This window comes from Rhipicephalus microplus, chromosome 4 (assembly GCF_043290135.1).
Source record: "Rhipicephalus microplus isolate Deutch F79 chromosome 4, USDA_Rmic, whole genome shotgun sequence".
Lineage (NCBI taxonomy): Eukaryota > Metazoa > Arthropoda > Arachnida > Ixodida > Ixodidae > Rhipicephalus > Rhipicephalus microplus.
In genome coordinates this window covers 219,660,214-219,676,417 of record NC_134703.1, presented here as the reverse complement: position 1 = coordinate 219,676,417, position 16,204 = coordinate 219,660,214, and the positions used below count along the sequence as shown (strand labels likewise).

The 16,204-nt window shown below is 47.8% G+C and overlaps 1 protein-coding gene across 4 annotated transcripts in view; it reads right to left on the bottom strand.

The window, feature by feature from the left end:
* rhea (Talin_middle and talin-RS domain-containing protein rhea) overlaps positions 1 to 16,204 on the bottom strand; it is a 908,869-nt gene that overhangs the window by 684,425 nt on the left and 208,240 nt on the right. For all 4 annotated transcript variants that reach the window (XM_037423602.2, XM_037423605.2, XM_037423603.2 and 1 more), the window contains exon 17: positions 5,585 to 5,840. In XM_037423602.2, coding sequence (XP_037279499.2) covers positions 5,585 to 5,840 — 256 coding nt within the window. The remainder of the gene's footprint in view (positions 1 to 5,584; positions 5,841 to 16,204) is intronic.

Here is a 16,204-nt window from a genome sequence, read left to right as displayed (position 1 = left end):
CCGTGGCGGATAACTTCGGAGGCCACGGACTCCCAGTTTTGATTTCGGTGATCTCCACTGGAGGCGCTGTTCGGACCTGAAAAAGGCCCATTGACTCCAATGATTTGAGGCTGATCCCTTTGTATCGGGCGGGCAAGATTAATTCGCCCTAACCAGAGAACAAAAAAAAAAAAACACCTATCAAGTAAATAAACTAAAACACTCCACAGGCGTACACACCCCGTACCAGTTCGTATAGTTAGTCTGCACGCCTTCAATTTTTGTCCACGTAAATCACTACCTCTGCGTCGCGCGCCACCACTGCAACAGCCTTGTTGGATGGATGGATGATATGAGCGTCCCCGTTATAATGGGGTGGTGACAAGTGTGCCACCTGGCTCGACAAAAAAATCTTTCTTTTTTTCTTTTTTTTTTTATGTTGGCCTTTGCAAAATAGTGAGCGACCCCTGGCCAATACCCTCTAGACTAGCTTAGGCCTCTTGACATCATCACACTACGACGGGAGCGGATGCCGCGTTCTCAGAAATGCCCATTGCTACGCGCTCGTTGTGTACTCAACGGCGCGCTGCGAATCCATTCGTTGTTTCCCGAAAGCGCCGACAAGGCAACTCCGTCGTAGAGGGTGTTGCACCTGGCGCCCACTTTGCAAACACCTGTAAAATTTCTGCTTCCCAGACTGCTTTTCTCGCTCTCAACGTGTTTCTCGCTCTAAACGCGGTGCTAGGAGGACTCGTTTTATAGATGAAAAAATTGTCTCATATGTTTCGCTAAAGCTGAGCAGCGCATTCGTGTATACGCCTTGTGCACCGCCTATAGAGGCGCCACTGATAGCCACCTGCGCCCCATACATCTGTTTACAGCTGCGCCCCATACATCTGTTTTGGGATGCATGAGGCTCATAGTGTTCTCGCTAGCAAAAAGGCAAAGCCCTTCTGTCGTTCATGCATACAAAATCACCATTTTTGGCTCACTTCAAGGCACGGAAAAGGGGCTTTGTGTAACGATAGCCAGGAAGTAGTGGAAAGGAGCTTTCTGGGTAGCTTCTGAATGTAGCGACATAAGTATCAAGCGGACCATGCACGACACCCACACTACATTCACAGTCGAACCAAAGCTGCTGACAGTGGAGAAATCTATAATTACTATGCACGTGCACAAGGTCGGCGTTGTTCCACGCGACCCAACACTGCCGGTATTCAGGGCCACTGAAGAACTTCCTCGAGAACTACCGTATTTTCCGGTTTATAGGTCGCACCCTTGTATAAGTCGCACTCCCCTCAAAATAGCAGTTTTTCTGAAAAAAAACGTATATAAGTCGCACTGGTGCATAAGTCGCACCAGTGTAGAAGACGCACTTGCTCATTCGACCACCGACATTTAAGTATCTCGTCGTGACAATGCATTGCAAAAATGCATGCTTGCGACGGCCAACGCTTTTGCACGTTTCTAGCTATCGGCAGTCACGCGTGCGAGCGCTTTTAAACACACATAAAAACAATACTTCTGAAGTACCTTTATTATTCTGATAGATTGGTGATGTTTATTCAAAGCCATCGAAGTCGTCTTCCTCCGAGTCGCTCACGAACAATGCAGCTACTTCTGGTTGCAGTACTGCTGGCACATCACTGTAGTCCTCCGACTCGCTCGAATCGGACTCTTCAACGTCGCCATCGGCCGCGCAGGGGATCAAACCGGCCTTGCAAAAGCCCGCCACAATGGTCTTCGCAGAAATTGACTCCCAAGCGTCACTCACCCATTTCGCCACTTCGCCGAACTCTGCGCGTCTCATGCGCCCCCGTTTTTGTAAAGCTGTGTTCTCCCTCCGACATCCACGTTTCCCACAAACGTCGCAGAACTGCCTTGAAGCTGCGGTTGACAGAAATGTCAAGCGGCTGAAGCATCTTCGTCATGCCGCCGGGAACAATCACTGGCATACATTTCTTTGAACTGATCTTTTTCTTGACAATATCGGTGATATGCGCCCGCATACTGTCCATTACCAGCATCCCTGGCTTCACGTGGAAGAATCCGTCTGGTCGACGGGAAAAACAGCGGTCAAGCCACACACTCATCATTCCCTCGTCCATCCAACCTTTTGTGTTCGCCTGAATCACCACTGTAGGAGGGAAATTATCCTTCGGCAAGGTTTTCCGCTTAAATATTAGCATGGGAGGCAGCTTTGTGCCGTCCGCGCAGCAGGCGAGCACAACGGTAAAGTGGGACTTCTCGTGGCCTGTTGTCCTCACCGTGACAGTTTTCTGGTCTTTTTCGGCGATGCTTCTCCCAAGCGGGATGTCGAATGTCAGCGGCACTTCATTCATGTTAACGATGTGGCTCGCGCTGACATTCTTCTTCGCAACTTCCTCCCTCACGAATGAGCTGAAGTTGTCCAGTTGCGCCTGAAAGTCGTCGGGCAGCTTCTGGCACACTGTCGTCCGGGCTCTCATAACCAGCTGATTCCGTCGCATAAAGCGGAAACACCACGACGGACCACCATTGAATCCCATAACATTGCTCTCCGCTGCCAGAGCCTTCGCCTTCAGGCACAGCTGCACTGTTGACAGCCCTCTTCCTTCGGCTCGTTGTTGCAGTACCCACGTGCGCAGGCTACGCTCGACGTCCGGCCAGCGCACCTTCTTGCCGCGGTTCGCCTTCTTTGTCGACTTCATCGTCCGAAGGACGTTGTGGGCCTTGCGCCAGTCACGGATTATTTTTTCACTGACGTCGAATTGCCTCCCTGCTTCTCTGTTCCCGTGGTTTTCGGCAAATTCAACAGCGCGCAGCTTGAACTTGGCGTCATAGCTTCGCCGACTTTGCTTTCCAAGCGGCGCCATGGTTCGCGAGGTTCTACGGCGCTACCGGCTCTATGCTACGACGCACAACACAACACACGAGACGCGCGCAGCAACAGCGACACAGCGAGTGCAATGAAGACGTTATGGCGGACGGAAGTGACGGTAAAGGAAGTGGCTCTGAAATCCAAACTTGCTTTTCTTAATTTATAATTTAAAAATACCTCCACATTTTCACCCCTCTGATTATTTTTTTGTGCAAAACTACATAGCTGCGTTACCTTTAGGGTGTTAACTTACCGTTAATCTTACTTTCTTTTTAAATGTGGTTTCTGTGCATTGCAGAAGGCCGCGGAGGAAGGAAAAAGGTAGCGGTGAAGCGCCGTAGACGCCATTTTGATGGATGGATGGATGGATGTGGCTGTACCCTATAGATCGGGCGGCGGCTAACGCCACCTAGCCGTAATACTTAGTGAACTAATCATTACATTTATCTTTTTTTTCCCTTTAAATAATGAAGTTGAGGATTCGTACTTCGCAGTGAAGGGTTTAATTTTCACTCGTGCCTTGACTTTAGCCACCAATCAGATAACCTCTGCTTGACGTAAACAGCGCCACCCAAGCCGTGGCATCCAACTCGATTTTGAATGTATATAAGTCGCTTCGTTGTATAAGACGCACCCACGAAAAATTCAGAAAAAAAATGCGACTTATACACCGAAAAATACGGTACTCTTTTTCTACTCTTTTTCTTTCTACTCTTTTTTAGCGAGGAAGAGAAAGAGTCGGTTCAGAAACCAAACCATTATAGGAGAGAGAGAGGCACCTCTTTTCCGGTTGCATGGGAGTACAAAGGCTCTCGGGTCCGTGCCTTTTTTTGTTGCTGTTGTTCTTATTGGGGAGCGGGGAGGGGGGGGGGGGGAGGGCGTCACGCACATTTGAAACGTTTCAAAGGAGATATGAGAGCAGCGGCACCCCCGAAAAGAATGGATTAGTTCCAGCAGGAACAGGCTCTTCGCCACTGCATGCTACGACGGCGGAGAGTGCATTTTCCTCCCTTTTTTCCAAACGTGACTTAGTGGCGTCTTCTGATGGCTCAAGCAGAAACTACTCGCAAGATGGCGATGGTGGTACCGTCACCTTAAACCACGGAGGAAGGAAAAAGGTAAGGAGAGGGCATGCCCAGCCGGCGCAGGGCGTAAAAAATGTGGCGGAAATGACATCATGGCGGCCATATTCAGTAGGCACAATGGCGGCGTTGTTATGGTTACGTGTTGCGCAGTGAAGCTGGTCTAGCAGTGAGCGGCCGCGGCTGGTGGCGGGATGTGTGCCTCTCCAGGTCTCGTGCTGAGCCGTGGCGGACAATATCTGTGCTCTGCGCCGCGTTATTGGTTACGCAGTGTTCGTCTGGCTGTTACATTACTCTTAGCAACGTTTACAAATCTTTTTGTCCATCACGGGGTTTCAACAGTGCGTAGAACAAGTGCATATCCATGTGTCGTGCGGCGGATGACGCGGATGAAGCAGTTAGTGTTCAGCGAAATGGCGTTGGGCACCATGACGAAGCTGAATGACGACGAACGCCTTGCAGGTCAGTGACGGTTGAGCAGTGCTCCTGCTTGTGACAACGGACGACGCTGTTGAGCCCAGCAAGACCCCGTGAGGATCATGTGCACATATGTAGTTTCGTGTTGTGTGTGTACAGTAAACTTCCATGTGCGTATTAAAACACCTTTTCTGTTCCGCTTGGTACACTCTCCACCAGCATTGCATGTAATCTCAACGTAACAGCAACCACGTTCAACTGTCACTAGCACCGTGCTCAAAGTCACCATGGTCGCAGAATGCTGACGCAGGTGATTTTCACGCGGAACACGGACACAGTGGCAGGACGCTGCGTCAGTCGCGTGGCGGAATGCAACCGTAGACGGCGCACGACCGATCGTGTTGTCTGTACAGTTGCTGAATTAATGACGTGAAAGCACTCGCCGTTGTCAGTGCATCTAGCGTGCGTTCTTTCGTAGTTGCTTCGTTGTCAGCGAGCTGTTACTCTTTGTTATTACTCGGACGAAGCGATTTCGCTGAAGGTGTCCCGCTGGCTCTGAGTGATAAGCCCAGTTCCATTAGTTTCGGATCGTCACGACACACGCGCTGCGCAGCCCACGTGCTTTCCGAGCCGGAGAGGGAGTCGCGCCTTCTGCTTCGCATTCATAAGTAAACAAGAGAGGAGAATTTGCCTACTCAATATGGCCGACTTCCGGCTTCATCGCGGCTTCACAACGAGTGACGTCAGGGCCTCTCCTTACTTTTTCCTTCCTCCGTGCCTTAAACGGTTTCACCCTCAACATTCAGAATGATTCATACTCGCCCAGCGGGCTTCGTCTGGGAGCCGGGAAATGCAACGGGTATGAGCCGAGAGAGAGGAAGAGGAGGAAGACGTGAACTGGTGCGGATACCGACGCCATTACAACCGAACCATCAACTTCGCACTGCTAACACCCTTCGACTTTAGCCATAACACTTTCGACAAATTTCATCGTATCGGCCCAACTCTGCACAACAATGAGAATGGAAAAACTGTTGCAGCTGTTTCACCCATGGTACACACACATCTTATTGTATCGAATTATTGTAACGAGTTATTGTAACTAACAAGGTAAGTGACGATTAGCTTTGTCATATATATAGTTTTACCAAAATACATTTCTGAAATATTTTTGGACATTATAAAGTATTCTCATGATTTTGATCCTAAGGTCAGTTTGACTTCATAAAATGAGTATTGCACGCACCTGCAGTAAGGGTGACCACCTGTGCAGTGGCTGCGTTCATGGCTGCAATCTGGGAGCTGACATTCTGACGGTGTGTGTCAAGGTGGCTCTGGCGCCACTGCAGCGAAGCCGGGTCAGAGCCCAGCTGGGGCCGTGCCTGGGGCACCTCCAGCTCCTGCAGCGAGGCCTGGACAGCGTCCCGACCAGCACCCAGGCTGCCCAGCAGGGCACGCTGCGGCTCCGACTGGAGCTCCCGCACGTATGGCTGCTGGGCCGGCTGCACAATTGCACACAGCCTGCTTCGATGCCAATTTCACAGTATTCGAAATGAACAAACAGATGTATACCAAACCACATTTATGCCCTTGTAAAGATGGTTTCACTGCACCGAAGGGATGCTATACCGTGAATGAATCTAAAAAAGAAATATCCACACTGCCACGCAGCTTTATTTGGAAGTTAAATGAGCATATTACCCTCACATGTGCTCATCATTTTTTTTATTTATTTAAAAGCTCGTTATACTGGCTTCTATGCCCTAATTATAGTGAATTTTGAAATGTAAAGTATTTTACAGGTCATCACTTGTATTCTCACAAACTTTGAATTCTGATAATATTCAGTCACTTCCACTTCATTTGAACAAAAAATATATAAAAATAAAAGTATTTAGCACATGCGTTGTTTCAATTTTTTAAAAGTATAATGCAGGTTATTTGGGTCATGAGAAATATGTTAATATTTGTTTACAATATGTGATATATTCTATTTTGATTCCATTCGAAATTATTATAACTCTTTCCTTTGAATTCACTTCAAACAACAAAAAAGCCTAGATTTTACAAAACAGCCTCAAAGTGGTCACATAAGAAACTTAAAAAATGCGAAAGACTGCCCCAACTGAAGGTTCGGGAATGATTTCATTAGCACAGAATTGATGATGATGATGATGTTTGATGTTTTATGGCGCAAGGGCCATTTCACGGCCAAAGAGCGCCAGTTCATCTTACTAAAAACATGGACAATGATTGTGATAAGCGGCTGTATAAGGGCCATAAAATTCCTCGCGGTAAGGCGGGTAAAGACATACAAGTAATAAAATCATGACCATGTCGTGAAAGGTGTGTGCGGTGTGAATAGATGACAAAAGTTGGTGATAATAAAAGACGATGGTGGATATGTATGGCATTAGCACAAGTGCCTCACACGTTCATACCCTTGCGTCCAAGGGCCGTGAGGCAAGTGCTTTCTTGTGTAACCACCGCAGCAAAAACCTCTCTGGAGAGGTCATGCTACGGGATGCCCGGGTATATGATGTGAAAACTATGAATTTCTTTAAAAAACGCTAACAATGATTTGTGACTAAAAAGCGGTTCCCTACCGACGAACATTGCAGGGTGCAAAGGTATATGTTGTCGGTAGGGTAATGGAAAGTGTTGTTTTCTTACAGTGTCCAATTGTTTGCACTCAATTAAAATGTGAAGGACTGTCAATATTTCACCACATCTGTTACACAATGGTGGATCGCCACCGGACAAAAGGTGTGTGTGTGTCGTGTATGTGTGTCCTATCCTGAGTCTCGTTAGTATTACCTGTGTATGACGCGATTTCGATACAGGCAGCCAATGACCAAGGTGTGGCTTAATAACGTGTAGTTTGTTTTGTGTGTGTGTATCCCACCTGCTCTGCCAGTATACTCTGAGGTTTCGTTTGAGAGACGGCTTAAGATCAACGGCCGGGATTGATATGGATGTAGGGGCAGTGCTTTTGTGGACGGATGCAGCGAGCTGATCCGCCCTCACGTTGCCTTGAATCTCACGGTGCCCTGGCACCCAGCACACTACAACATGTTGTTTGAGTGTGTATAGTGTGCATAAAATGGAGTAAAGTGAGACAAGGACTGGGTTTTTGTGTTTTTTAAGAGTGTGCAGAGCCGTTACTACACTGAGGGAGTCTGTATAAATTACTGCTTTTTGTATTTGTGATTGCTTGATGTGTTTAGCCGCCACAAGTATCGCGTAGGCTTCCGCTGTGAAGATACTTGTGTCTGGATGTAAAGGGCCAGCATCCGAAAAGGATGGGCCGACAGCAGCGTAGGACACAGAGGAGTTAGACTTGGAGGCATCTGTAAAGAACTCAGGACGTGTGTATTTGTGTTGAAGTTCCAGGAAGTATGTTTGGATATGGGCAATAGGCGCATGTTTTGTAACTTCAAGAAAGGACACATCACAGTCTATAGTCTGCCACTGCCACGGTGGCAGATATGCTACAGGAGCCATTAAACTATGTTCAAGTGAGACTCCAGTTTCCTCAGCTAGACTTTTCAGGCGAACTGAGAAGGGCTGCCTCATCGAAGGCCTGTTTTGAAACAGAATGGAGCTCGACAAATCAATAATAGTGGAGTATGAGGGGTGCTTCTTATCTGCTTTCACCTTAAGGAAATAAACAAAGGACATGTAAGTTCTCTGCAGATGAAGCGACCACTCATTCGACTCAACATAAAGGCTTTCTACGGGGCTGGTGCGAAAAGCAACCGTAGAAAGGCGGATGCCCAAATGGTGCACGGGGTCCAGCATCTTCAAAGCACTTTGTGTTGCAGACTGATAAACAATGGCCCCATAATCTAAGCGGGTGCGAATGAGGCTTCGATACAGATTCATGAGACATTGCCTGTCACTACCCCACGTAGTACGTGACAACACTTTTAAAACATTCATGGCTTTTAAACATTTTGTTTTTAGATACTTGATGTGCGGTACGAAGGTCAACTTGTTGTCCAAGATTAATCCTAAGAATTTATGCTCCACATTGACAGACAGACGTTGACCGTTCAATTCAATGTCGGGTTCTGAGTGCATGCCTCTCTTTCGGGAGAACAAGACACACGTGCTCTTTAGTGGGTTCAGTCGGAATCCGTTTTCCTCTGCCCATTTGGAGACCTTGTTTAAACCTAACTGAACCTGTCGCTCACACATGGCCAAGTTGCATGACTTGAAGCCAAGCTGAACGTCGTCGACATATGTACAATAGAACATATTGCGGGGAATGGACAAGTGCAAAGAATTCATTTTAATAATAAAAAGTGTGCAACTAAGCACACCACCTTGTGGCACGCCTGTTTCCTGGGACAAATGTTTGGGAAAGCACTCTGCCCAGACGGACACGGAATGTCCGGTTTGACAGGTAACTTTCGATTATATGAAACATTCTTCCGCGCACACCAAGGTGGGACAGGTCTCTTAGAATTCCGTAACCCCATGTAGTATCATAAGCCTTTTCGATATCGAGGAACACAGAGAGGAAATATTGTTTATGGACGAACGCGTCTCTGATCTGTGCCTCGATACGAATAAGGTGGTCTGTGGTGGATCTACTTTCTCGAAACCCGCACTGAAATGTGTCGAGAAAATTATTTGTTTCAAGAAAATGTACAAGTCGGCAGTTTATCATTTTTTCGAAGACTTTGCACAAGCAGCTTGTAAGTGCTATAGGCCTATAACTCGAGGGTAAAGAAGGGTCCTTGCCCTCTTTCAAAATGGGAATAACAATAGCCTCTTTCCAGGAGGTAGGAATAGTGCCAGAAGACCAAATGGCATTGTACAAACAAAGTGAGGTTTTTCGGGTTTCGTTTGGTAGGTTTTTTAACATTTCATACATCACACGGTCAGAACCTGGGGCAGAAGTACTGCAGGAGTTTAGAGATGTTTGGAGCTCAGCTAGATTGAAAGCTTGGTTATATGCCTCGTATCTAGTGGATTTGTGTTCGAGTTTCTGCTTTTCTATTCTTGTTCTGTATTTTTGGAAAGTGTCAGTATAGTGGGACGAGCTGGATACCTGTTCGAAGTGTGCACCGAGGAAGTTTGCTTGATCTTCCAAGGTATCACCCTGAGTGTTTACGAGTGGAAGTGTGTATACTTGTTTTCCTGCTATCCTACCGACCATGTTCCAGACTTTAGCCTCCTGTGTGTATGAATTAACCCCTGATAAAAACTTCTGCCAGCTTTCTCTTCTGGCCTGCCGACGCGTTCTCCTGCCTTGAGACTTTATTTTCTAGAAGGTTTCAAGTTTTACGGCTGTCGGTGAGTTCCGAAGCAGCCTCCAAGCTCTGTTTTGCTGTTTGCGCGCCTTTCGGCATTCAGAATTCCACCATGGCACACATCGTTTTCCAAGGTGTCCATTTGTTTGTGGGATGCATTTTGTTGCAGCATCAATCAAAAACGTTGTGAAGTAGTTCACAGCAACATCAATGTTCAAAGTACAGATGTCATTCCAACCTAGACAAGCGATAGTATGAAACTGTTCCCAGTCGGCTCTGTTTATGAGCCACTTGGGAACACGTGGTGGACACTCAGTTACTGTCGTTGTGCTCAAAACTACGGGGAAGTGGTCACTTCCGTACTGATTACTGACGACTTTCCACTGGAGTAGAGGCACAAGAGATGGAGATACTATGCTCAGGTCTATGGAGGAGTAGGTGTTATTAGCAAGGTTATAATAGGTTGGTTCTTTTCGATTTAGGAGACACGCGCTCGATGAGATAAGGAACTGTTCGATCAGTCGACCTCGCGCGTCATACCGAGAGTCACCCCATAACCTGTTATGCGCATTAAAGTCTCCAAGGAGAACATAAGGCTCCGGAAGTTCATCAATTAGAGAGTGTAAATCGCGTTTTTGGAGCTGAAAGCTAGGAGGAATGTCAATACTGCAGATTGTGATCAGTTTATCAAAAAGAACCGCTCGAACAGCCACTGCCTCAAGGGGTGTTTGGAGTTGTAAGTGTGTGCATGCTATTCCTTGATTCACTATGATGGCAACACCTCCGGATGATGTCATAGCATCAACACGGTCTTTTCGGAAAATAACGTATTTACGAAGAAAATTTGTGTGTTTTAAATTAAGGTGTGTTTCTTGTACACACAGCACTTTTGGCGAGTGTTCATGTAAGAGTTCTTGGATGTCGTCAAGGTTTCTGAGAAGGCCCCTGACGTTCCATTGTATAATTTGAGTGTTCATGGTGAATGTGAAATAGTGCTGTGTGTACGAAAAGCGAGTGGCTGCTTAGACGGGGAGTTTGAGTTCACTTAACAGGGCCATCACCAGGCCCTGTTATTTGCTTTTTTGTTTTCTTGGCGCGCTCCAAGGAGCCACGCCGCTCTTTCGGCACCAAGGGTGCCGATGTATCCATTGCCTCCTCGGAGGCACTGGATGCCCGCACATGCGGGCTGTTAGTTCAAATTTTGGGTCTCACCTTGTGAGGGGAGGCCTTGAGACCCGAAGACTCTGGAGTCTCCGGTCTCTGTTTGGGAGTAGGCGGTGTAGCCTGGGCTACAGCCGCCTTGGGGGCAGGTGCCACAATCGCCGGCTCGGAATGCGCGGGCCGGAGGGGTGGCGAGGGCTGGTGCGGCGGTGCCCCCTGACGCGCCGCATCAGCGTATGTAGGTCCATAGAATGGAGCGACTCTTCGCCGCGCTTCCTTAAATGTAATATTCTCCTTCACCTTCAACGTAATTATTTCTTTTTCTTTTTTCCAGTATGTGCAGGAGCGTGAATATGCGGCATGGTTTCCTTCGCAGTTTACACAGTGTGGCGGTTGTTTGCAGTTCTCAGACACGTGGCCTAGGACTCCACATTGTGCACAAGTCTGGCGACCACGACAGGTTTTGGAGCCATGGCCATACCTCTGGCATTGGAAGCAACGACGAGGGTTTGGTATGTACGGCCTGATAGATGTCTTCGTGTACCCGGTTTGAATAGATTCCGGTAGTTTACTGGATGCAAACGCGAGTATTAAGTTTTTTGTCGGTGTTTCCTTATTATCTCTTCTGATGATGATTCTCTGTACATTAGTGACATTTTGGCTCTTCCACCCCTCCAAAAGTTCAGTCTCAGTCAAGTCAATTAAGTCCATGTCAGATACCACTCCGCGAGTTGTGTTCATTGACCTATGTGGTGTAATGGTTATTGGTATGCCACCGAAATCTGAAAGACGGTCTAGCTTTTCAAATTGCTCTTTGTCGCGGATTTCGAGGAGAAGGTCTCCACTAGCCATTTTGGTTACCTTGTATCCTGTGCCAAGAGTTTCGGTGAGACATCTAGAAACTAGGAAAGGAGAGACGGTCCTGGCTTGCTTTTCAGTTTTTTCACAGTGGATAACATGAAAGTGAGGATATGTTTCTTTTGGCTGGTTGAAAAAATTTATAGCATCGGTGCGTACCCGCTTTAAGCCGGTACGATCAGACATTAGGGGGAATGCTCCATGCATGCCTTTCTTATTTTTGTTCAGCAGCGTTGGCGGCCACCCACCACGGAGCCCAACGAGGGGACGCTACAAGTTTACAGATGCTGAAAACTGCAGACGCCAGCCGTACAACGCCACTATAACCCAATGCGCCTAGACCAAGGTAGGCTATTTGCACAGGGTTAACCCTAGCCGCCAGGAAGTTTGGAAGTAAACGGAAGAGAGTAGAAGACTGGACAGATAAATAGTAAGAGATAAAGACGAAGATGTAGGGCGAGAGAGGTAGGAAAAGGCGACTGCCGATTTCCCCTGGGTGGGTCAGCCCAGGGGTGCCGTCTACGTGAAGCCGGGGCCAAAGGGGTGTGTTGCCTCTTCCGGGGGGCCTTAAAGGTCCAATCACCCAGCGTCAGCTCAACCCCCAGGATCCCCTTTTCCCCGGACACGGCAAAGCCACGCACGGCTAGGCGTGGGAGGGAGTAGAAACTCCCCCGTTAGCTCGGGTCCGTGGTGTCGCTACACACCAAACGCCTGCTTTCACAGGCGCCCCTGCGGGGATTAGCACAGAATTCACCGCCGTCAAGCAAACATGTTTATTTGTGTGTTCATTTATTTATTAATTCATTTAAATATAGTGCAGCTCTGAAGAGCTATCACAGAGATGGAGGCAGAATACAAAAATTGCAATGTAGGACAAAATGTACAGAGTATAAAGATCAATGGTATACATATAATGTACGAAATGAATTCATGATGTGGTAGATATTAGCATGGCAAGACATTCCATATTATTATAGTGTGGACAAAAAAAAACTGTTTGCAAGCATTTGTTCAGTGATTAAGGAGAGATGTTTAACGCATGATGATGTCTAGTGGATGTTGGTTTAGTAGGTGTGATGTAGTTGCTGAGTAAAAGAAATTATGGGCAGTGAATGAGTGTAAAAAGATGAATTTCAAACATGTCAACAGTAAGAAAACAAAAAAAGTTTATTCTGCCAGTCGTCAACTTGAAGCACGACTTTGTAAATACAGTTGATTCTGGATGATATGATTACGGTTGATGCGAATTTCGTGATGATACGAAATTATAGGTTCCTTCGGATGGACTACTTTATACAAAATATGTCATGATTCGGTGTTATAGGAACGGGTTCCCTAGCCACTCCGGATGATACAAACGCACAATTGACCGCTGCATGTGAACGGCGAAACGTGGTTTGTGTGTGGGGCGGAAAGCCAGTTCACACCATGTCTCGAAGGGAGTAAACACAGAAAAACTTGCGGGAATTTCCCCCGCTTCACCGCCAAAATTGCCAGAAAAACCACGCCATGAGGCTGACGGGGAAAAATATGCCCGATACCAATTTTTCGGCCATGCGATAAAAGATCACCTCTTTGATTCATAGCTTGGACTACACCAGCGGCACTAAGTCTCAAATCACACAATGTAGACAACGAGCCACAAATTAAAAATGGCAACAAATTCGTCGGTGCTGGGTCACTTTGGCGCAATCGCGAACTACCCGCGCAGCACAACAAAGCTCACGGCCTTGACGAGGATGCGTTCATTGAGAGCCTGGTTTGGATTCCAATCGCTGCGAACACCGGAAGTAGAAGAACGTGCAGCAGCAGGGAGTCTGCATGCCCTAACGTGTCTCGCTCGCTTTTGTACTGCCGGCTGAATCCATCGCCGCTGCTGCCGGTGCGTCGGCTCGTGCATTTTCTGCTGCCGTATATTTCGAAGCGTTTATACCGATATAAACTTTTTCTTTTTTGAGTGCTTTCGATGCATAAGTAGAACTCGTTTCGAATTTTAATGCTCAGGAAACGGGCAAATTGGAATGAATTGCGGCGAAGGCGACAGCGGTAGGCAGAATGAATGTGACAATTTTCGGCGGGCGCGGACGTGGATTCACGGCCACTCTGGTGTTTTCACTTGAATTCTGCCATGTGACAAATGTTTTTTCAAACCAACTTTGCAGCGCATTTTTCCGGCCGCTTAAGCGGCGAAGAAAGCGAATTTACAATAAGTTTTGCCGCATACCTTCCCTTTGATGCCAGGTGTGAACAACTACAAACACCAGCAGCATGAAAGAGGAAAACGCGGCCGTTTCTTGAGAGGCGATGAAGGCAGGAAAGTTCAAAAGATCATGGACTTTTTTTGAGCGAGTAGTAGTTGACCCAAATAAAGCTCCTGTTCATCATCATGATCAGCTATAACTGGTTCTTCGTTCATAGGATTTTGGGATGACAAGAATATTTTGCGTGCTCCCTTCAAATTCATACTATCGAGATTCAACTGTACTGCCACATTACTTCCTCAGGTTTTTTTACCGCCTCTTTACACTGTCAGTAACCCTGAGCGCAAGTCATGCCTTCAGTGTTCGAGAAGCTTCAGGACTGTAGTAGATTGTTTCGTTTTGAATTCGCGAATTTATAGCAAATTCGGTATCCGCGGCCTCTTACCACACGTCTACAGTGGTTTTTTTATTCACGAGGTTCTATTAAATAACGGTGCTATAAGCGAGCAAACTTTGACCAAAAGAATGCCCCCCCCTGGCACGCGTGCGCAAGGGCGGAGCACAGGAGAGACAGACATAGTCAAGAGTCCGACGAAATCCCGTTTGGTCGGGGTGTTAGAGATGGGACGAAGGACGCTGGAGGTGGTGGCATCCGGATGGAGGAACTGAACGCCGACAAGAGGATACGAGAAACATAACAGAGGTTTATGACATTATTTACACATATTTACAGGAAAGAAGGGATAGTGGTTTCACGAACCACGGGTGTAGTGGTGGTTGAACGTTACATAGTTCAGAGCAAGGTTCAGAGCCCAATAACCAGCACTCTGCCGCGTCGTTTTATGCCCTGTCGGGCTCCTCCTCTCAGAGTTGAACACCAATCACGCACACACAGGTGAGGGAGGCGAGCATGCAAGGTCCACGTGAACACTGCACAATGGGTGGCGCCAGCAGGGCCCTTCCGCGTCGTGTGTGTGCCGCCACTCGAGAGTTCCCACGATCCTGGCCGCATACTTCAAAGGGTCCGCCGATTTTGTTCGCTCAATTAGCGGAGTAATTTGCGGTGGCCGTTGGTCTCCTCCAGGAAGGTGCTGTCTCTGTTGGCCTCTCTCGAATGGTTAGCGGCGTCTTGGCGACACGACGTCTCGCCCTCCGGCTAGCACGTACAATGCCTGACGAGCATAGGCAGTCGGCCGGTCGGCTTGGCGATTGGGGATCAAAAGGGAGCGCCGCTCCTCTGTCAGCTCCGGCGCCGGCCACGCCAGCCCTCCTGTCGCCCGACGAGTCGATGAGGCCATCAGTCACGCTGCTGCTCGAAGGGACGACCAAAGGGTCCGCACTTGAAGGACGGGACTCGCCTCTGCCCGCCGCCTGGTCTGGATAATCACTCATATACTTGACAGCGTCCGTCAGACTTGGCGCCGAAGGGATTGAGAGATGAATCCCCAGGCCAAACCTAACAGGGGACAAACATAGTGCAAAATAACAAAAACGCCGACCAAGGTCAACGATTGGTCGTCGTTTTTTTTTTGTTATTTTGCACTATGAGAGAGAGACAAGCGGGGTGGTGACATCACCTTTAGGGTGCAGGGATAAAAGACTGCATGACACTGCTGACTACCTCGAAGCAACACAGTGAACGCCCTGTGAATATTCACGTTCATCTTCACCCGGTAGCTACATGTCACCTCACCGCCAGCCATACAGTGGCCCAACTCTATGCCGGTCGCCTAGCCATTATTGGAAAAACTAAGGACAGCAACTGATGGAGGTGCGGTTGCTGTAAGACGTATAACCAAAGATCTTCTACAGACGACGACGCGATGCAATTTCAAGAACCACCCACAAGATCAACGTAATCCTGACGTCAAAACTTCACGGCCAGAATAAGACCTGATGACACAACCTCAAAACAGTGGTACAAACTGTCGTAGCCGTGATCCGACCGCAACCCAACCGCAACACCAAGCGACTCCATATTCTCATCGACGGCCACAGTGTCACAGCTCTCCTCAACACCAAAGTGTTGAGGAGAGCTGTGCCGATTGGCTGCAGTAACTATTCTATCATCAGTGGGACTTTCGTCGTGAAGGTGAAGAAAGTTAATAATGCTTCGAAAAGTCCTGAAATCCATACAGCAGGAGGTCACCTAATAACATGGGCAGACATTTGCGCGGCCAAAGTAACCGGTAACAGCCGCATCTATCCCGCAGGCTTCGCCGTACTACAGCATTGCTCGAAAAGAAGGAAAGAAGGAAACAGCCAAATAGAGGAGGCAGGGAGGTTAACGGGAAAGACATTTGGTAGGCTACCCTACACTGGTATAAACTTTATGAGCCTTCATGTTGCAGTCATCAACGTGGGAACAATATCGATAACACTATC